This window comes from Ixodes scapularis, unplaced genomic scaffold (assembly GCF_016920785.2).
Source record: "Ixodes scapularis isolate PalLabHiFi unplaced genomic scaffold, ASM1692078v2 PGA_scaffold6__148_contigs__length_123643588, whole genome shotgun sequence".
NCBI classification, from domain to species: Eukaryota; Metazoa; Arthropoda; class Arachnida; order Ixodida; family Ixodidae; genus Ixodes; species Ixodes scapularis.
The window spans coordinates 82,201,866-82,224,024 of NW_024609881.1; the positions used below are offsets into that span (position 1 = coordinate 82,201,866).

General features: G+C 46.5%; 1 protein-coding gene across 1 annotated transcript; it reads left to right on the top strand.

Annotated features, from left to right (window-relative positions):
- The first annotated feature begins 357 nt into the window (after positions 1-357).
- Positions 358-3,317, top strand: LOC8031094. Its single transcript, XM_040213987.2, has 2 exons — positions 358-851; positions 1,793-3,317. Exons 1-2 carry the CDS (start codon positions 760-762, stop codon positions 2,697-2,699), a joined length of 999 nt encoding a protein of 332 aa, XP_040069921.1. The 5' UTR covers positions 358-759; the 3' UTR covers positions 2,700-3,317.
- The last annotated feature ends 18,842 nt before the right edge of the window (positions 3,318-22,159 follow it).

The following is a 22,159-nucleotide window of genomic DNA, read 5'->3' on the forward strand; positions in this document are numbered from 1 at the left end:
GCCGAAGCACCCGCCGAGGAGAGACGACACGCAGCCTGGTTGTGAGGGTGGACGATGTCTGACCGGAGCGCGTGCGCTCAACGGTGTTTATTGATGTGGTGATCAATGTTGCCCGCCGAGCCAGGCGGCCGCAGACGGGCGGACTGGAGGGGGGCGCTACATACTTGTTACATTTTCTTCAAAATAAATTTCTTGGAATTAAAATCTAACACACTGTATATGTTGAACAGCTAACAAGTTTCATCCTTGAACGATTTTTTTTTCTCTCACTAAAGCTTATCATATCTTCGAATTTACTGGCTCTAACATATCCCGATCTGCAAGGCCAATGTGTCTGGCTTTAAACCCAGGCGTTCTGTGCTCTCCGCGGGCTCTCCCTCCCTGGGCATCGGGTTACATCCGCCGGTTGTTTGGCCTTTATAGGCGAGGTGTCCGTTATAGACGGCAGACAGACACCCACACGGCGCACACAGCGCGGGCACGGGGCGAGAAAACATTCTCCGACTACAGAGCTTATCGACTTCACGGGACGATGACGCAAGCAACGCGAGCTGGCCGGCTGACGATAATACTTCGTCGACTAACTACTTCCCGTTCGAGCTCACTTCTGGCAACACTGCCAGAGGCGCGTTGGTCGGCATACAGTGCCTCATATCATCACTCTTTGATAAGGGCGCTACGTTCGATCGCTTCCGTTTTGAGAAGCGATCAGCCCATTGTCGTAGGACCATATATTAACCAAATCGTCTCGTCGTCACTATGGATAAGGACAGCTTGAAGAAGCGAATTCAAGAACTCCTGTACCAGGTTCAAATCAAGCGACGGCCCCACTCCAAATCGACTACAACAAAGTAAGTCGACTCGAGTTTTCTTTCCCCATCGTCTCCGCCTCAGACAAAGTAGGGACTTTTCCTATATCGTTTCTCACAGTCGAGCAACGCTCTGCGTAACCTGCCGCGACATATACGGGACTCTGCGTACAAGGCTAGCGGCGCGCATGTGCAGTAGCGGCGTCTTCGTTGCGGTGTGCGTTAGTGGAGGGGGGAAACGACAATCTACGAAATCACCCCTAGTTTCGCATCAGTTTGCAGAAAAAGAGGCTTCAGTTGGTCGCTTTGTGCTGAGCGCATTGTTGACGTGGTGAGCACCAATTTTAGAATACTTCGCCTTTACTTTGCCGGACAGACCACCATGCAAAAAGCGCGAATCGTCTTATTATGGCGCACACTGAATCTACGCACCCCGAGCATCCAAGAAAACCCAAAATTACAATCACGCCTGCCCGTTTCCGTTCCTAGAAATGCGACCAAATATCGCGGAACGCCCGTTTTCTTAGGTATATCATATAAGAGCCTGTAGCTTTATTTGATCGCGCTTTTAATATGGAGACAAAGCCACACATGGTTGTTATATATTTATTTTATGATACTTGGGGCCAGATAGATTTAGTTTGCGCCACAGAAAGAGGATCTCAAAATCCACTTCAGTGACCCTTTGAGAAGCCAAATCAGTATTCATTAGAAGGTGACGATAACATCATTGCATTTGGAGGCTGATTAGGGCGGGGTTACACCGGCATCTGTTCAATACGGTATGTTCCCAACCAGGTTAACATCCTAATAACAGAACACGCCTTGTGCCTTATTGGCATAAAGTGCATTGGTTAAAAGCGGAAATACGATTTTAGCGTGTGGATTCTCACGCTAGAGATTAAAAAAATAAGGATTTTGATAAATTTGCTCCGTACCAGCAATGACGGAATCCACGTTTTCTTTTTCTTTTTTCTCACCAGCACGCCTGGAACGAGCTACCGCCCTGTCGAGATTGACCGCATCTACCAGAACGTCTACAAGCCTATTCGAGACAGAGCAATAGCCAAGAAAACCTTCGAGATGACCATGTTTTTTTTCATGGTGAAGGGAAAGTATTTAAAGAACTTCTATCGAAAGGAAGGGATCGGCAGTCTAATAACGGAGGATGGATTCCTTCTCAAGATGCGACATGCTGGGCCAAACGAACTAACTCTGAAGAGACTCTCGGCGTGCATGTTGTACGACAACTCCATGAACGCTGCCGAAGACGCCACCTCAAACCGGCCAGCTGGATACGACGAAGTCAACAAAACCTTCATCGGCACCGCGGAGACGATGGGGGAGATGTCAAAGTACATCCCGTCGATGTCCACTCTGATTCTATGGCGGGATATTGCCGAGACCCTGACGAGCGACGCCGTGAAACAAATCCTCCTGAAGAAGGTGCAGTTTGCATGCGGCAACGGCTTGAACTTTGTCTGGCGCATTTACCAGGCCGAGAACCGGGACACCGTGGAGGAGGCAGGACCTGCCTTCGCCATCGCCGCCTATTACATGGACCTGGGCGCCCTGAATTCGGATCGGAAGAAGAAAAACAAGGCTCCTCTTGGTGCCGCCGAAGCGTTCGAGGAAATCTTGGCGAGGAACGGGACCTTTGTGGGGCTTTTTCTTAATTGTGCAGACCTGAAGGGTCCAGCCAACATCGTGGACTCGTCGGAGTTTGGAGAGATTGTGAACGCGATCAACTGCTCGCTCTGCACGACTACATCTCGCGCATGCCGTTGGGCCGCGTTCGCTGATGCAGCGTTCCCGGCTGTGAGGGAGAAAATGCATAAGGTCGCAAGCGAAAAGGAGGCCGTGCCATCGGGTGGAGTTTTCAGTGTGTGAGGAGAAATTATACATGGCTTGCACTCCGTCCTGTAGACATTACTCCATAAAGTAATGATTACAGTTACTATTTCTCTTGGTTATAAAGTGTTGAATTTGATTACTTTAGTAATTGAGGAAAAGTAATTGACAGTTACGTGAAAGAGTAACAGTTACTTTTCCCATTACCTACTTCAGATTTTCCAAACGGCATATCTTTCTGCCGGTTTGAAAGCAGATTTCTCGTACTGTCCACCATTGAATTAGAATCACCGGATTACAAAATACTCATAATCTAAATTCACCACTTTTGTCTGATCTTATCCCTGCCGGAGCCGCTGGTTCGATGATTTTTTGGTTGGAAGGTTGTGGAAAAAAAATGGGACGAAAAATAGTAACCGTTGCAGTAATTTTACTACTTTAAAAAAGTGAAAAGGTTACTTTTAAGATTACTGCTTAATGATGGTAATCAAATGATTACAAAATTTCTCGAAACATTAATCATTTCAATTATGACTGGGCTTCGGTTAAAAAATATAACCAGATTAATCGCCACCCTTTAGTCGATTAATTAATCGATTAATCGGTTTCGTTCATTCCACGCATGAAACTTTTTTATATAAAAATGTTAAAAATGAATTGATTTATTTTTATTTTTCCTAATATGTGATAAACGGGGCAATGTACAAGCCCCGATTTTTAATCATTGTTGAGAACAGCCAAAAGGAACCCACACACAACTTATTGCTTGAACCGCAGAGGGAAGAGGTTGGTTGATATTCTCCGACAATAGCCAACTCCATCAATTGTCGACAATAGACTCTGCTGCGCCAAACGGACATTCGCGCGTCGTTGGAGTAGCTGGGACCCGTATAATCTTCTCCACTCGTTTGTAGTTTCAAGTCTCCAGTTCTACAGTCTACCGTTTACTTTAGGTCAAAATTTGACCTATAGTTTGCCTTCATACAGGTGTACTCGTCCACGACTGCGTTGTGAAAGCGTTAAATTTGTACTTGTTCTTTTCTTTTGTTAAAAATGAACAGATTGACCGGTTAAAGCCATTAATTGGTAGGTTAAACATTCAAGTGCCCAGCCGTAATTACAACTTAAGTAAATTAATTACTTTAATGAGTAACGTGGAAAGGTGCAGTTGCGCTGACGTTAACTGCATGCAACGGGGGTGGCCTTGCCCCGAAGAGCAGACCTTCTGCAGCCTACATTCTCTGGTAAGTGTGAGGGGGAAAATTGTGACGTCGTGCAACATGACGTCACAATGCCACGACACTTTGATTTTCCGCTAAATTTAGCGGATAACCGTTCCCCCTAAATTTAGGCGAGAAAAGTTCCCGCTCCGTCTAGCTGGACACGACGTACACGAAATTCATACAGGTTCCATTTCTACGTTAAAAAGTCAACAAACCTTGTGTTCTTTGCAGCTCCGCAGAAAACTTTCTCGCCTCTGTCTTCTTCATAGAGTCTACTATCATTGCCCCGACCTCAAGAACTCTTTGTTATCACCTCCTGACAGAACACCTTCTCGTCTCAACAACTCCTGAACAATCAAACGTATTTCCGGTTCCACAAAGGCATTAAGTCAGCCTTTCCTTCCTCAAGCCATCTCCGACTGGAGCAGCCTACCATCCTCCATCGTCACCATCATGAACCCCGAAGTATTTCTATTAAGCTTACGGATCCATTTTTCTCGTTATTAGCATTTTGTTGGCCATTATGGTACGCCTAATGAGCTTGACTTGGATGTATTAATCAGCTTGTGTTTCTTCCTTTTCTTGTTTGTATAACATGTATATATGCCCTAACCGGGCCCTTAAGGTGAAAATAAATGAAACGAAATTAAATAAAATTTCATATTGACAAGTACCGCCGTAGAAAACGAACAAACATTAAACTAAAATTAGGGTTGGAAAAGAAAGGCACAATTGTGCATTAACTTCAGCCCCTTCTTGTTCATTTACGATGAATGCGAGCACGCGATTGCGACCGCCTTTTGCGATGTCACAACTTTTTATTTTTTTATTTTCTTTCACTACATGAGAAAATTGGGTCTAGGAGAACTCGTCACAAGCCAACTCGTCGGAACTGGTCACAGCGGACAGCTCGTGGGAGGCCATCTCGTGCACGGGGAACTCCTAAAGACTAACTCCTAAAGACTAACTCGTATCAACGGAGAACTGGACTTTTGTCAATTTTGTTAAAATTTGCTTGTCGCAGGATGCGCCTCCAAGGCTTTATTTGCGTAATTTGTAAGAGGTCATATTCGTTTTTCTACTTGTTACAAATTATAACAAGTAGAAAAAGGAATAGTTGGTATTCGACTTAGGGCTCTCTGTTCAAGCAAATATGCTCTGCATGGCTTACGAGTGTACCAATTTGACTGCACCCTTCAGGAAATGTGGTGCATACAGAGTTTTTCTTATTTTTTTTTTAATATTTACAAATTTGTTTAAAAGAAAAAGCTGTAAAAGCTACACCTATGCGGTTTGTTCAGGTGATTTATATGGCCAGGGGGACATAGTATGTGGGGCTAATCGTAACGATCAGTCGGCTAAATAAGTAAAATTTGTGAATTAACTTTTCAATTAGTGAATATAGTCTTATGGTTTCCAATTAGAAATTTGCTGAGCGTCGTCTCAGCAAATTTAGAAAGACTGGGCGCGTGAGAAGCGCAGTAGTGCGCTAAAGTTACCACTCGTGGAGCAGGTACAAGGCTGGGGCTGAATAAGAGACGGAAAAATCGCGCGGGCGCCTTACCGCAACCGCTAGCTTTGTACCTGCTCCACGAGCGGTAACTTTAGTGCACTACTACACTTCTCACGCGCTGAAAGTCTTTCTGAAAATGACTGATTTAGTGGTTTTTGATAACGCTCAGCAAGTTTCTAATTGAAACCCTACGTCTATTTTTATTAATTGAAAAGTTAATTAACAAAATTAACTTAATTAGCTTACTGATCATTACGATTAGCCTCTTATTTTATGTCCCCCTGGCAGTTTAACTCACCTGCACAAACCGCGTAAGTGTAGCTTTCACAACTTTTTTAAAACAAACCTGTAAACTAAAAAAAAAAAAAAAATAAATAAATAAATAAACCTATATAATACGTACGAAGGAGCGAGAATTTCGGACATTACGAAAAATATTAAAACATCGATAAAACATTGTACAGCAGCAATAGTTGCTCCGCGTTGGGTTTTCAATAGCTCCATCGTACACCCTGACGGTATTTTCTGGTTTTCCAGGTTTAAACCGGTAATCAAAAAAGAAAAGAGAGCAGTCGAATAAAAGCACGAAGGTTCACGCAAAAGAGCGCTTCGGGTGCGCACCTGTCTTTGCCGGCACGAAGATAAATGGGGGACGCTGAGGCGGCTATGGACGCGAAATCACCGAGTTTTTCCTCACCGAGAAAGCAAAAAAGAATGTCTCATCGGCATCCTTCCCTCTATCAAGACGTGAAGTGACATTTCTCAGGTCGGAACATGATAAAATGTGCAACTTCACGTAGAAATTGGACAGGCACGGATCCCCATAGAAATTGGAGAGTCATGGGCCCTCCGCCCTTGCCCCCTCGTTCCCCCTCCACCTTTCCCGGTTCCCGGTTCACCCCCCTCGTTAACACCCCCATATCAGGGTGATCTCGGGGGGTTCCGGAAGAAATGTTCCAGGAAAAAACGTCCCCGAAAAAAATGTACCCGGAGAAAAAGTCCCTGCAAAATATCTTCCCGGAAAAAAAGGTCCCACGTGGAAAGTAGGAAAAAATGTTCCCAAAGGTTTATAGCCCAGGATCGAATCTCTTCCCAAGAAGAGGTGCAAGTCCACACTCATCGAAATGCAACACAATCTTCACAGCCTCTGCAAAAGGTACGCCGCTGGGGCGATCGGAATCGAAGATTTCATGGGTGCCGTCGGCCGTACAATCCGCTTTTTAACTTCTGTGTAGGAATCTAGAGTGAGTCATTTTATTCCTGATTTTGTAACATTGCATGTCATCTGTTTTTTTTTTTTTTTTTTTCCATTGTGAAATAAACATCTATAACACTTCTAGTCAAAGCCTAATTATTGTATTTGGGAAAATTTGAGAGGCACTTGTGGACCATCATCAAATAGGTAAAAAGCGCGACACTGTTAGCACAAACAAGCGATCGCTAGTTTTTTTTTCTTTTTTCTCTCTTTTTTTTTTATAGAAATGAAAGGTTGTCATCAAAGTTATCGTAGGTACTGAAAGTTCTCATTTGGAGATATAATGCAGAGGGTAAAATTTCGTTCCCACTAATACTCTTTCTAAGTAAAATGTGAAAATGCGCCGATGTATTCGCTAACAGTGTCGCGACGTGTACTACGGGGAATAGTATATTTCCTTATTTGTTGGAGCCGTTTTTTTCCTACTTGCCACAGGGTGCCTTTTTTCCTTAAGGACATATGACCGGACCGCCCAAAGGTCATGAGGATCAGGGAAACCCAGAGATAGAGAATCCTTTGGGGACATTTTTTCCTACTTTCGACCTGCGGCCTGTTTTTCCGGACACATTTTGTCCGGGGACTTTTTTCCGGGGACATCTTTTTCTGGGACTTTTTTTTTTTCCGGGGACATTTTTTCCTACAACCGATCTGGGGCATAGCCCGAATCTTTGTTCACATTATCAGACGTCGTTGCTAAATAAAAATGAGTTGTCTCGTTTTCGTCTTTCGTGTTTTATCTTTCAATTTTAAGTATCTAGATTTCAACACGTTCGTCTTAAATGGTTCAACAAAAACATGCCTTCTATTAAACCTTAGAATTCCCCCTACAAAAATTTGGCCTCTAAAAGCAACTCTGAAGAGTACTTACAATAAAAGAGAGGGGTACGTCACAGCGAAAGATAACACTACCTTCTGGGACGGTAGACTGTTTAGCGAACAAGCTAAAAAAAGAAGTAAGAACTGTGACGAACGAACTAACAACATTTTACCACTTTTCCTGCGACGAGAAGGTCAATGCGACCACTCTCTGTGCTACGGGATCACCTAGGACGAGATGCCCTCTTTGACCAGTTCACCTATGACCAGTTTTCCTATGACGAGTTGGCTGTGACGAGTGGACCTTTTCCCGAGGAAATTATGCAGATGCAGCCAGAGTGAATCAGCTGGACAAGAAACCATCGCAAAATAGAAAATAAAAAACACATGCCAACAGAGATGACTTCGGTCAGCAGTGCCAGCAGCGTGTTCGTCCGAACATATTCCCATGTGCTTACCTACGCAAGTCAGTTCTAAATTTTGACTTGGCTGCATTTTCCCCTTTTGTTGCTGGTGCCCTGCTGCCCTTAGAATACAACTTGATCGTTTTAATGGCTACCTCAGCTGCTGACAGCTGCCTGTCCTGTCATCAGGACTTTCGCCAAGATTAAGTGGTCATGCCTGACATGTGTGGAAGGCCGTCAATACAATCATTTAGGAATATGTGCGGAGGTAACCGAACGCGTGTATAAAACAAAAGACGAAGAAAATGAGAATCTTAGATGCCCGGCACGCCGAAGTGGTCACACTAGCACAATGAGCAAACAATTTGCAGATATAAGCAATAGTTGTCAAAGCTCACGACAAAGGTGGATGGCCTGTCAACCTTAAAGCAGTCTGTAACTGGCATTGAGCATTATGTTCAGCACATCTCAAATTCTTATGACACATTATTGTAAACCATGAATAGGCATGATAGAGAAATCGAGCACCTCAGCAAGAGGGTGATGCTTTTGAGACCAGTTAGGATAAACAACATATAACAAAATTAACCCATGACCTAAACGAATTGCAGCAATATAGTAGGCGCCAAAATATGCAAGTGCATGGCCTGCCCTTCGCGGAAAAAGAAAACCTTCTCGCAAAACTTAATGATATCCCACAAGGGCTGGATCTACCCTCCCTCTCCAACAGCGACGTTGATGGCTTGCACCGTCTCCCGCCACGCGCAAACAGAGTGCCAGTGACACCGATAAGATTTTTGCGACGAGGAAAGGGGCAAGCTGGTGGAAATTAGTCACTTTGAAACCCAACACAATGACAGAAAATGAAAAGGAGCGAAAACACAAGAGTGCTGCATTCACCTTCCCATCTGCTATAACAGGCTGTCATAACTGATTTCCAATGACAAGCTAACTGTTCTTCCCATCAATGCTTTTGGTGCTGTGGAAGTCCAGCTCTTCCGCATTGTGTTGAGCAAGCAACAAAGGCTACGAGCACGAGCTGCTCTGGATGTAACTGAAAGAAACAAGGATGAAGAAACTCGGACTAAAATAACTCATTAGTGCCACATGACGCAGGTTTTCTTTCCACAGTTCTCTAAACAATTCTTTCCAGCCAATTTTGGGCCTTGACGGCCCTTTCTAGAAATAGGGCATTCATGCTGCACTGTTGGGTGTCCAGCAGCATGTGCAATGTAAAAAGCTGCTCCTGCTGAGTGGGGGAGAGGTCCTAAACAGTGCAGTTGGGGGCAGTTCAGGTCCTCACCATCCAGGGTGACAGTACATCTGATGCAGCTGACAACATGCCACGGTTTCGGTAACATGCACACATGGTTTGCAGGTGATGTCATGTCAGTATAAGAGACACGGCTGCTTCGGGAGTATCGCATTAGATCACGTCTGCTGCGACTCTTCTATTTTGGCTTTCATCGGCCATTTTGGCGCCGAAACATACGGTGGAAGGGGTTTTAGGGATACCAACCTCCGACTCCCAAGCGGACGCGCCACGAATGATACTACCGAAGTTAGGATGCGCCCCGGTCGAGACGCAGTATCTGGAACCACCGGTGACTGGGTTGTATTAAAACAATATTAATTGTACCGTAAAGCCTTGTAAACTAAAGATTTTAGAAAACATCACGCGCCGGTCATTTTGTACTAATCTCCAACAAAAGTTCCTAACAAAGGGCATTTTCTGTTTGTTTTTACGCAAAAACATGCTTTCTAAAAGGTCAGGGTAACCACAGCAAAGAAAAAAAGATCGAGCCGCCATCTTCGTACCTTGAACCTGGGAGTTTCGGTACTCTGGGAACATTCACTCATTCATTCACTGACTCTAGCATTAGCCATACAAAGCAACTTTCAGGTTTCAACTTGTCGCTAAAGGGTGGCGCTGTTATTGTATTTAGAATAAGATAACAGATTACAAAAAACATAGCACCAGGTATGAATGTTTTCGGACATACTGAACACTTCCACCTCCACATTGAATATGCCCTGAAGTTGGACATGTCTTCAGACATCAATGTAACATATTTATGCCTGGCGCTTAATCAACAACTCTTTAATTCGCACACCTCCTTACACCTAACGAAAATATCTACCCGGCATCACTTTATTAATCTACCAATCTATAGCTCACACCATAGAGACGCGTTAAGATGTCCATAGATTCACCAGGGTCATAGCATGGCAATATGAAGGAATGAAAAGCGTTTTTTTTTTGTTTTTTTTTATCGGGAGATCCCTATATTACATAGGACGTCCATACCTATTTTGGTAAGGGTAGAAAGAGAAGCAACCAAGAAAATTGACTTTGATGACCTTGTAGACCAGGGGACTTAGTCCACAAGCCGGGATAAAGTATTAATTCTTGTTTTGTACTTTTTTTTTGTGAATAATCTGTGCTGACAAATAAGATGCCAGAATGCTAAACATCACTTTCTGCTGATGCTATATGTCTATACCTTTATCTAAGCGTCTTAGCGATTTATTAAACTGTTAACGTACCCACTTCGTTTTTCTACTTGGTGGGTGAAAGTTACTTAATTCAATGCAGTTTTAAATTAAAAATTTTAGTATTGCTATAAAATACTGGCGTGGCGTGAGGGTTAGGAGGTGGCTTGACAAGAGCTTATCTTCTTTGGTATCTTCCTTCCATGTGTGTTTAGTACAATCCAATGGAATGGATGTGCTGACGAACAGCCTGCCCGTTAAAGTGGAAACGCGGAATTTTACACAAAATCAACAATCATCAAAATCATCACTGGGGTCGCAGAAAAACTACTTGCCACGAGCGCCATCACCCCTAGGCGTGCCACCGCGATGGCGGGTGATGTTATTCGAAGAGAGCGCTATACGATCGCGCAAATTAGACTCGCAAAAACTGCACATCGTCATAGGTAGGGGATTCATGCGGATGTATGTCCTTGCCGAAATTGTAAAGTCGCAAAAGGGATCGCTTCTTTGAATCACTGTCGCTCTGACATGCGCCATTAAAAACACTGTCGACATATTTTACTACTATTTCTTCCAACGGGCATCTTGTCCAAGGTAATAAAAAAATCCATAGGCACCGACAATTTAAGGAGACGGGCGTGCACGTCAGGGACACCTTAATATTGGACCGCAGCAAATGAGATTGCAGGATTAGTAAATAAAAACGCCGGAATCACGAAGCAAGAAGTGTAATTCTAGTAAGCCGGCCAAGCCGTGTTTCTTAAGCTCTCTGTGGCTATAGTCTTCTAACGAACTGTGCTACTAATAATCATAACATATTTCCATGGTCGCCACTCAAAAGAAAAGAAAACGTACAAAAACGTTTGCTTGAGAAGTTCGTTGATACTTTTGGCGCAATAACCTTCGTAGAAAATACGTTGAATAACTGGCCGGTTTATTCTCGTAGGGTTATTCTTTTCTCCACAAAGCTCAAGGTCAGCAGCCTCTATCCCGCGCTCGCGATCTGTCTGACTTGCCTTCCATGCGCACCGTAATCCCCTCTCAGCGACGTTACACTCAGGCACTCACGTGATGCATATGGCACTCACACCTACAGTGCGGGCAGGGGAAGGGGGGGGGGGGGGAGGCAGGGAAAGAAAACTTCCTTCGTCTGCATAGTTTATCGGCTTCACCGGATGACGACGCAAGCAACACAAGCTTAGGGCCTTTTTTATTTTCAATAAAGTTTTCTCCCCCTCCTCTTACTCCCGCTCAAGCTCAGGGATTCTGGCAGAACTGCAACACTAGGCAGTTTTAGTATAACGTTGCTGGCTCTTACGTACGCAATATACGCAATAGTATAGCGTACGCTAAAACTACCAGATCGGACCGATTTTGGTTGTGCGTTACGTTGCCGAGTGAACATCTCGCATGATCTTGTTGATTCAATTTACCAGAACCGTAGAATTCCGCGTGCTTATAGCGTCACCATGCTCCCCAAAAGAAACATTGAGAATGAAAACGTTTCCAATCATTTTATTTCAAATTAAACCAAGCCGCAGCTGCCTGGTCAAGCGCGCTTTCACGACTACGAGTGCGTAGCCAGATTCGGTCACGGAGCCTCCGTCAATCGTCCCGTGGAAACGGCGCCTTTTAATCGATGCTATCGCGGGAAGAAATCCATGACCTACTGATGTCCAGTGCACAGCGACAACTTCGGCGATTTCTTGAAGAGTCGTTCGTCCGTCGGCGATTAACTGCACGAAGTGGCTTAGCGTTGAGCAGATTGCATCGTTCACGCACACTTCGAGCGGTGAACATTTTCACTATGCATTCCTTCAGTTGCACGGTGATCTGATTCGACCGCGGAAGGTCCCAGAAAGAATTGCTGAGCTGAACACCACGCAATCTCACGTACCAGTGAACTTCGCGAATACCACGTCGCCCTTGCTGCGCCAGTCGAGGCAACCGCCATCTTGAAACTGGTGCTCTCGCTGGGCCCAAGATCGCCCAGATCTCTCGAGAGCTTCCCGAAAGCTCGCTAGCCCGCAACGCAAAATCCCCAGCGTTGCGTGCGTACGCAATACGCTAGCCATTTTATTGCGTTCTGCGGATGCGCCCTCTCGACCCGCAATTTCTTTGCGTACGTCAACCAGCGTATGTTTCACTAAACCTGTCTACTATTAGAAGCGTTGGTCGGTAGTGCTCACGTCGTTGTGCGACACGGTCGCCATGTCCGATCGCTTAATTTGCTCCAGAAGCAGAGGTCGGCATTTTAGGTCGCCCTTACTCGCCCTCACCCTCACAACCACTCACCTAAGCCCTCGCACACCCTCACAGCTATACTCACGTTCAGCCCCTCACTCACCCTCATCTTCAGAGTCACACTCACCTTCAGCCCTCCACTCACCCTCATTAAACCTCACGCCCCTCACGCACTCACCGCCCTCATACCCCTTACGCCCCTCACACACTCAAGGCCCTCACCGTCCTCACGCGCTGACACCTCACGCCTTTCACACACTCATGGCCCTCGCGCCCCTTACGCACTCATACCCGTCACGCCCCTCACGCACTCATGGCCCTCGCGCCTCCCACGCTCATCGCCCTCAAGCACTCACCGCACTCACGACCCTCACGCTTCTCACGCACTCACGGCCCTCACGCACTCATACATCTCACGCTCCTCACGCACTCATGGCCCTCACGCCACTCACGCACTCACCGCCCTCACGCACCTCACGCACTCACCGCCTTCACGGCGCTCACACACTCATACCCCTCACACACTCACGGTCCTCACAGCCCTCACTGCCCTCACTCCCCCTCACACTCATGAATTTTTCTGGTTCAGAAACTCACTCACCCTCACCTCACCTGTGAAGATGAGGGTGAGTGAGGGCCCTCATGAGTGAGGTTTGCCGAGGAGCCTATAGTGGTGATGTGCCGATCTGCACTGAACCCTATATAGCAAGCAAATCGTCTCATCGCCGCTAGGTTGTGCCAATAAAGTTTAGTAGCTGTCTTTGAGACGTTTTTTCTTTGTACACTTCTTCTTTGTACACTTTTTTTTTTATTTTTTCTTCAAAATATGTAACATTAATTAGCTCGCCGGTCTACTTTTTATTCAATCAATACACTTCTCCCAGCGAAGGAACCGCCGATTTTCCTCCGGTCGAAGCCTTGTTGACGTCACACCAACACCAGACCCACTGGGGGACAGAACTGCGACTTCGGGCCGGAGCCAAGCGGGAGGGAGTCCCGTCGCCGTGCGAGGAAGAGGCCTGGGCTCTGGTGTAAAGTGCCTCAATGCTGCTCAGCTGTGCAGCCAGCAAGCGTTACGTGACCGTTGAAGGGTATCGATTGTTCCAGGTGCTGTTGGCTCAGCACACTCAGTTTGATGTAAGCCCCAATCTGCCACCACATGAATCCTTCACCGTCTGAATTTGAATGACGCAAACATTTTTTTCAATCATAATTATATCTTTATTCGGAAACACGCGTAGCAATAGCGAACACCTTGCTCTTTGCACAGTCCGGTGACCGACATCAGCAGGCGACTCCGAAGTAAACAGCAATATACATAGCAACAGCATATATTTCATATAAAATAAACCTAATATTAAAGAAACATAAAAAAAAGGAAATTCCAGACCACATTAGTCTTCGCTAGATGCACGTCCAGTTACGGCGGGGTGGGTCCGAGCGACGTCTTGGACTTGGGCGTCCTCCTGACCTGCAAGGCAAAGATGAGACACGCCCTCCTTTTGGTTTACTCAATATTTAGTTATACCCAATCGGTGCCGTATTGCTATTCCCTATAATCGGTAGCAGGCTAAGGATTCATTATGAGCACTCCGCCTCCAGCAGGCGCCCGTTTGGTTTTCGTCAGGCCCTCGGCTGCGCGTGCGACGAAGTGCCATCAAAGGGCAGAAAGCTTGCGCTCGGGGGCCATAGACCGACCATAGACCGTCGATAGTCACTGCCAGCTTAATTAAAGGGCAACTTCGGTCAGTATTTTCGAATTTGGGATTACGACAGTAGTGACGTACGCACGCACCGACACAGCGGCTCCCGAGAGAACTCTTCTCTGCTCGACCGAACGGCCTCCGAGAGTTTCGGATTCCCTTACCCGGCTGAAGTAAAGCATCGTCGGCGGATGTTGCCGCCGACGATGCTGCATCAGTTCCGCGCAACATCCGTTGCATAGCATTGCATAATATCCTGGCAATCTCACCATTGCACTGCGAGTACTGATGTCTCGTCTGGTTTCCGTATTGCCTCGCGATTGCGACACTTCCCGCCACCGCGAGGTAACCCTCGCCACGAGGGTTTAAAATAATGCGGCACAAAGCCACAAATGGAGACTGAACAGGGAACGGCACACAACGAGCGGCCTGGACAGACGCCGACATCGAGTGTTATCATTACTCTAAATTTGACCAAGTAATAATCAGTTAACTAAGTAAAAAGTTAGTGTTCGGTCATCAACCAATCCAGACGATTTTAACTTCCCAGTCGAGTCTCAAACAACCTGAAACGCAACAACTGTTTTCAGCTCAGTCAGTGTCCCTAAATTACAATACTCCCCCCCCCCCCCCCCCCCCCCCCCCCCCCCGCCCCCCCGTCCCGATATTGTGTGAAGTTTAGAAACGGCTCAAAGTATGGTTTCGGGCGTCCACGCCAAAACCGAAACTATCTGCCAGAGTGTGGCCTCACCAGTGATCACAGTTGTACGGCAGCGACGTTACGGCACGGTGGTGCTAAGACCTTTCCAAAAAGAGCGCTCTGGCCGCCGCCATATTGCGAATCGAGCGACCCCTATCAGCCAGAAATTTCTGGCACCCGCCTGAGCTGCGGAAACCCGGTCAGCGTGACTCCCCACCTGCATTGTGCATTCGGAGTTCGCCGGCTTTTCTTGAAAGCTTTTACTTTATTTGCCTGTTTAGGATGCTTACCCTTTGTATGTTATCTTCCACTGTGAGAACCAGGGAATACCAGGGCTCGTAGCCCGCTCGGCCTTCACAGGAAACGAACGAAGAGAGCGAACGTCAAGCAGCCCGCGACGCAGGCAGTTCGACGTGCTTGGAGGATTATTTCCGTCGAGATAATCTCCAAAAAGCCTTCCCGGGTGTGTTCCGGGTCTTCGCGAGAAATAGCTGATAGGGTCGGGTTCGGGGTGTGGGGACGGAATAGACACGTTCGTTCATTTGCTTTGAAGCCGTTCAAAAAAGCTGCTCTCTTCTACATGTTCCCCAAAACGCGCCGGATTCCGTCCGATTGTTGTGAATTGGCTATCGTCGACACTGTATATTGGATATGCTGTGTTATTTGAGACCTTTCTCAAATCCTGTTCGGATAACGCGGCACCGTGGGGTACGTACAATATATGTTGTTCGATTGATGAGACTCGTTGAATTTCATGTTGTGGGCGGGGAATATCCATGCGGTTCGGATATCCTGTGTGGCCAAATATTTTGACCTGTATAGATTGACACGGCTGAGTGTACGGTGCCGTGAAACGATGAACATAAAATGAAACAACCATTCCAGTTGCATTTGTTCTGTCGCGCACGGACTCACCAAAACAGCTTTCATTTCTTTTATTTTTTCTTTTGTTCCAAACAAATAGAGCACTGCTTTCTCAAATACCTCTATAAATTATGTTCGCCACAGAACACAAAATAAGAAAGAAAACGCGGCAATTTAGCCTCCACCAGCGTCCGGAATTGCGCCTACGCAGGCTGCCACAGCCTACTGACGAGAAACTCCACAGCTCAGCGCAGTCGGGCAACACTGAGGTACCCTCTCAAAACCAGGGACGCGCGCTGTAAATCGCTTCGTTCGAGACTGCCGCTGGAAAGGTCTATACGCGTCGCCCGCGGTGCTGCTTAGCTAAAAGCTCACCCGCTTGCCACCTGCTAAAGAGCAGCCTGTCGCATCTTCAAAATCGGTTTTAGTTCACTGCGCGGCTTCACTTTGACGTATGATATTTCGGCTGTGATCCTATTTCGTGTCACAAAAGCGATACCAGTCGTTTATTTCTGTTTCGCTTTCGACCGCAGCATACCCTTTTAAGAAAGGCCTGGTTGTGGCGGGTTTCTCATCATCGCTCTTCGACCAGTCAGATTGCCGAATTCACCGATAAGAACCCCGGAGAAAGAATCACTACTGCAAAGAAAACATGATAAGCCACACCCTACGCTTCTTGAGCTGCCGGCGACTATTATTTGCACCGAAATGTTTCGGGGGCGCCCTCTTACGGTTTTCGTTCATGACGTAGGACTTGGCACTTGCCAATCTTACTATAGGTCACCTCAGTTATTGTGGAACTCCCGCAGAGGGGACTACACCCCAAAAGTCACTTCAATCCGCCTCACGTCATTTGATAGATTACTTGAGAAGAGAACTAATTGACCGTTACTTTAAATAAAAAGTAACCGCTAGTTTTCGGATTCCTTCAAATATTCAAAATGACAGATTTTTCTGCAGGTTTAAAAACGGTTTTTGTGTGCTGTCCATTATTGGAGACGATTAGCGAAATTATAAGTTCCTTATATTCTTAATCCACTATTAGAGAGTTTTAGGGAACCGCGTGGTTGCTCATTCGATACGGTACAATGGGCCCTTCGGTACAAAGTGCGCAAATGCGAGTCTTCTGTGCTAGCGCATGCGCAGTTCGAACCGCAGTGCCCATCGCAGCGTATCGGATCTACAAAAACGGTTCCCTAAAACTCCCTTCTGTTGGTAAACCATCCGTCTTCCTGTTGGAGTCTTGATTCGGGGATTCCTTGGTAGGAAATTCATTAAAAACCGAGGGCGCCATTAGAAAGAGGAGGGGGAAAATCGTAACGGTCGCAAGTAATTTTAGTACTTCGAAAATTAATCAAATTACTCTCGCGATTCTTTCCTAATGAATGTTTTCGGACGATTACAATATTACTCCGTAATAGAACCGATATCGCAAGCAGTTTGATTACTTGTAATTAATGGGTACCGTACAATCCTGGGGTTGGGTGTGTTCCAGACCCCTGGTGGCATATATACACCAACACAACTGTCTGACGTCACTCCACTGCTATGGCGCTACGGTAGGCACTACGCCTGCGCAGACGGCTCGCTTCTCCCGGTTTCGGTTTCGCACGCGCACTGCCCACGCCTGGTGTGGGCGAGCGCGGACTCCCTTGCATAGACAGCTTGTTGGTCTATATCGACTCACATCGTTGCTCGGTTCCGACGCTTCTAGGTTCGTCCGCTCCGAAGCCGCCTTTTTGGAGTCCGAGCCGCGCCCGTGCTTGGTTCTGTGCGACGACTTCCGGTTAGCGGGGTCCGTTGCCGATGGGGCCATGGGCGGATCGACGCCGGGCGACAGCGGCTGCGGTGAGGCGGTCATGGATGTGTGCTCTCGCGAGAAAATGTCCAGTTCGGGGGGTACCTGCAGCGAAGCCCATACAGGGCACGACACGTCCGTTCGTTTAACATTTTCAAGCATTTTATCTCCGGCGAAAATATTTGACAGTCAGCGATTTGCCTCGAAATTGGTTCAAGTCGAGTGAGCCTAAGCCAGTATAACGACGAAGCAAGGACTTGACCCCTGTATGTTGTTATTTTTCTGGATCTGGAGCTCTAACTCTAACGTGACGGAGGCCGTTGCCTGTGATATATTTTCTTGGTTTCGCTAACGAGTGCCGCGACCGTGTTCCCCTTAAAACTACCACTTCTCTCTTTTTTTCTTTTTTTTTTATGTGTGTTTTGTTGGAATGTAGTTTTTTCATGCTCAAGTGTTTTTACTTGTACTATTATATATATGACTTTTTTCTTTCGCTTTTTCTAATGTTCCTCCTCTCCTTTGGTCTCTTTAAAAACGCTTTGCAACTATATTTTCAGGACACTTGAAGAAGGGAAGTCTCTTCCCGAAACGTCGTGTATTAAAGCCTATATTGCTGTTCAAACATTTTTCTACGTTTACGACTTTCTTGGTGAAGACTTGTTCATTAATACAGTTAATCCTTTTTTAGGGGAGGCCCTTACGAAAATGGCAGATCTGAACTTATATAAAAAACAAATATGGATATATAAAAAATTGGGCAGATCTGGCCATATCAAGCACATCAGTTTATATAAGCCTTATCTAGCTAGATCTGCCCAATTTTTTATATATCCATATCTGGGTCTGCCAAATAGGGGTATATCTGCTTCCCATATCAGGGTGTTTTTTTTTTATTCTTGCAGATTGTTTTTAAAAAAAAAGTCATGAAAGCTATACCGGGGTATATTTGCACAAATAAAGTCCGAGTAGTAACGCGCGTCGATTATACCAAAATGGGAGGGTGAGAGGAGGGGAGGGGGGGGGGGGGGCGTAGGATTAAGCATGGGGTGTTTAGTTTTAGCAGATCGTTCCGATAATTCCGAAACGAGACTCGATAGCGATACGGTAAACGGGCAAAGGTGCCCGGGGGGAGCAAAGAGTCTTAGTAAGTCGTTCCGTTACTTTCGATGGCGAAACTCGATGACAATGTACGATGCACGCGCAAAGGCGTCGGCGAGGTATGGGGTATTGTTATCGGAGTCGCCGAACGATGCACTAAAACTCTTTACTAACTGAACTGTCTGCGAGGCTGCTTTTGTCCGTAGAAACCGTACCCTTACCCCATTATACAAACCCTGAGAAAAGAAGGAATAAAATAACGGACAAGGCGATCCTCAAAGGGTTTAGATTATGATGTTTGCTAACAAGCTCGCCTGCATGCTTTCGCTGCTACTCACGCGCATTTTCCCCGGGGGTTTCGCTCCGTGTCGTGTTTCCTCGCAGATAAGCTCCGATAAGCGCCATGTTTTGTTCCACGCCGAAAAAAGACACCAGAAAACACTGAACGTTAAGGTAGCTTACGTTCAGTGTTTTCTGGTGTCTTTCCACGCTGGACGGCGGACGGTTATACGGACATGGCTATAGCCATGTCCGTATGTTTGTCCGCCGTCCGGCGTGCCCCTCCCTGCTCGTGAGTTCAGCAGCGAGAGCAAGAAAAAAAAGATAAAAAAAGAAAAGCAAGAAAAAAAAAAAAAGGGGGCTCTGAGATGCCATCCCATCTGTCTTCTTAAAAAAAGAAAAAAAAAAAGAACCAGTATCATCAGCACCACCCGAGCTTCGCCCCAATCAACATCATTCACCACGTGGAGATGCGCTAATTTTGTTTCCAGTTCCTTGCGGTTTGAAATATACCCAGGCGATATATCTCGACTATATCGACGATGTACGACTCAGTAGCTGGGCAAATTCTCAGGTGTGATACATCCGTGAAATAATTTACTTTGTCAGAAATCTGGTGCGTTTACTTCCCTGCAAATCACTTAATAGAGTCGATTGCTGCTGTCTACCAAGGACGCTCGGCAAATAACAAATGAATAAGAAAATAAATTGCAAAAACAGCCTGGGTTAGTGAACAAAAGGTTAGGGCGCCCGTTTGATCGGCGTCGGCGTTGGCGTCGGCGTAACCGCATGACGTCACACGTGACGTCACCAGTGACTTTACGAGCGTCACCAGTGACGTCACACATGACGTAACGTGTGATGTCACGAGGGCCACGTGTAACGTCACGAGGACCACCAGTCACGTCACGAGGGCGACGAGTGACTTCACGAGAATCACCATGTAGTGACATCACGAGGGTGAACAGTGATGTCACGAGGGTCACGAGTGAATTCACCCTCGTGAGATCACACGGGCATACCCTCCCCTTCTCCTAGTTAAGAGCTGCGCTTTCATTCGGCATTACGGAGAATAGTAAACGTCTTTCTTTTTTTACCGCAAAAGTAAACTATACATTACCGAGCTCACGTTCTCAGACGCCAATGTAGAAGCGCTAACCGTTCTTTTATTTGGAAGTTATAAGTGATCTGAAATTTTAAATGGGGAAACTTGTGGCCGACCGAGCCCTAGAATACACGGAGCTGAATGGCGTTATAAATACTGAAAACGGGAGGAAATGGGCCCCATTTTTCTCATTAAATATTTTTTTTAGACAATCACTGGTGACTTTTGCATAAGATGACGGTTAGTCGTGAAACTTTGGCATGCGGTTCGAACTGCTATAGCGTGCGACAATGAGCATTTCGGCAATAAGTGATTCATATTTGCGGTAAAAAAGCAAATATATATATATATATATATGAAGATATTTTTGTAGACTCGCTGCACTTCGTTTATTTTTAGGCCAGCGCTCTGTTTACAGACAAGCCCGCGTTTGCCCACACCGGCTGTGGGCACCGCGCGCGCGCAGAAACCGAATTCGCTTAAATAGAAGCGTCTGCGCATGCGCAATGCCCACAGTAGCGCCACTACTGCAGATGTCAGTCACCGACAACAACTTACGAACGCTTCTTGCTTCCTGATTGGCTGCTTGCAGTAGTTTTCAGCTAATGCCGGAACCTGATTAACAGCTCGGCGTTCTTTTCAGTTAATGACGCAACCTGATTGGCTGCTCGGCGTACTGATCAGCGAATACCGGAACCTGATTGGGTGCTCGGTGTAATTTTCAACTAATGCCGCAACCTGATTGGCTGCTCGGCGTACTGATCAGCGAATGCCGGAACCTGATCGGGTTCTCGGTGTAACTTTCAGCTAATGCCGCAACCTGATTAGCTGCTCGGCGTACTTTCCAGCTAATGCCGCAACCTGATTGGCTGCTCGGCGTACTGATCAGCGAATGCCGGAACCTGATTCGGTTCTTGGTGTAACTTTCAGCTAATGCCGAAACCTGATTAGCTGCTCGGCGTACTTTTCAGCGAATGCCGCAACCTGATTGGCTTCTCGGCGTACTTTTCAGCTAATGCCTCACCTTGATTGCCTGCTCGGCGTTCTTTTCAGCTAATGCTGCAACCTGATTAGCTGCTGGGCATACTTTTCAGCTAATGCCGCAACCTGATTGGTTGCTCGCCGTACTTTTCAGCTAATGCTGCAACCTGATTGGCTGCTCAGCGTACTGGTCAGCTAATGCCGGAACCTGATTGGGTTCTGGGTGTAACTTTCAGCTAATGCCGCAACCTGATTAGCTGCTCGGCATACTTTCCAGCTGATGCCGCAACCACATTGGCTGCTCGGCGTACTAGTCAGCTAATGCCGGAACTTGATTGGCTGCTCGGCGAACTTTTCAGCTAATGCCTCACCTTGGTTGCCTGCTCGGCGTACTTTTCAGCTAATGCTGCAACCTGATTAGCTGCTGGGCATACTTTTCAGCTAATGTCGCAACCTGATTGCCTGCTCGCCGTACTTTTCAACTAATGACGCAACCTGATTGGCTGCTCGGCGTACTTTCCAGCTAATGCCGCAACCTGATTGGCTGCTCGGCGTACTGATAATCGAATGGCGGAACTTGATTGGGTTCTCGGTGTAACTTTCAGCTAATGCCGCAACCTGATTGGCTGCTCGGCGCACCTTCAAGCTAATGCCGCAAACTGATTGGCTGCTCGGCGTACTGATCAGCGAATGCCGGAACCTGATTCGGTTCTCGGTGTAACTTTCAGCTAATGCCGCAACCTGATTAGCTGCTTGGCGTACTTTTCAGCTAATGCCGCAACCTGATTGGCTGCTCGGCGTGCTTTTCAGGTAATACCTCACTTTGATTGCCTGCTCGGCGTACTTTTCAGCTAATGCTGCAACCTGATTAGCTGCTGGGCATACTTTTCAGCTAATGCCACAACCTGATTGGCTGCTCGCCGTACTTTTCAGCTAATGCCGCAACTTGATTGGCTGCTGGGCGTACTGGTCAGCTAATGCCGGAACCTGATTGGGTTCTCGGTGTAACTTTCAGCTAAT

What these genes read in the sequence shown, in the direction of transcription:
- LOC8031094 (XM_040213987.2), top strand. Translation starts at nt 760, where the DNA reads ATGGATAAGGACAGCTTGAAGAAGCGAATTCAAGAACTCCTGTACCAG. An exon ending in TCCAAATCGACTACAACAAA is followed by an intron (nt 852 to 1,792) that starts GTAAGTCGACTC and finishes TTTTCTCACCAG; the next exon opens with CACGCCTGGAACGAGCTACC.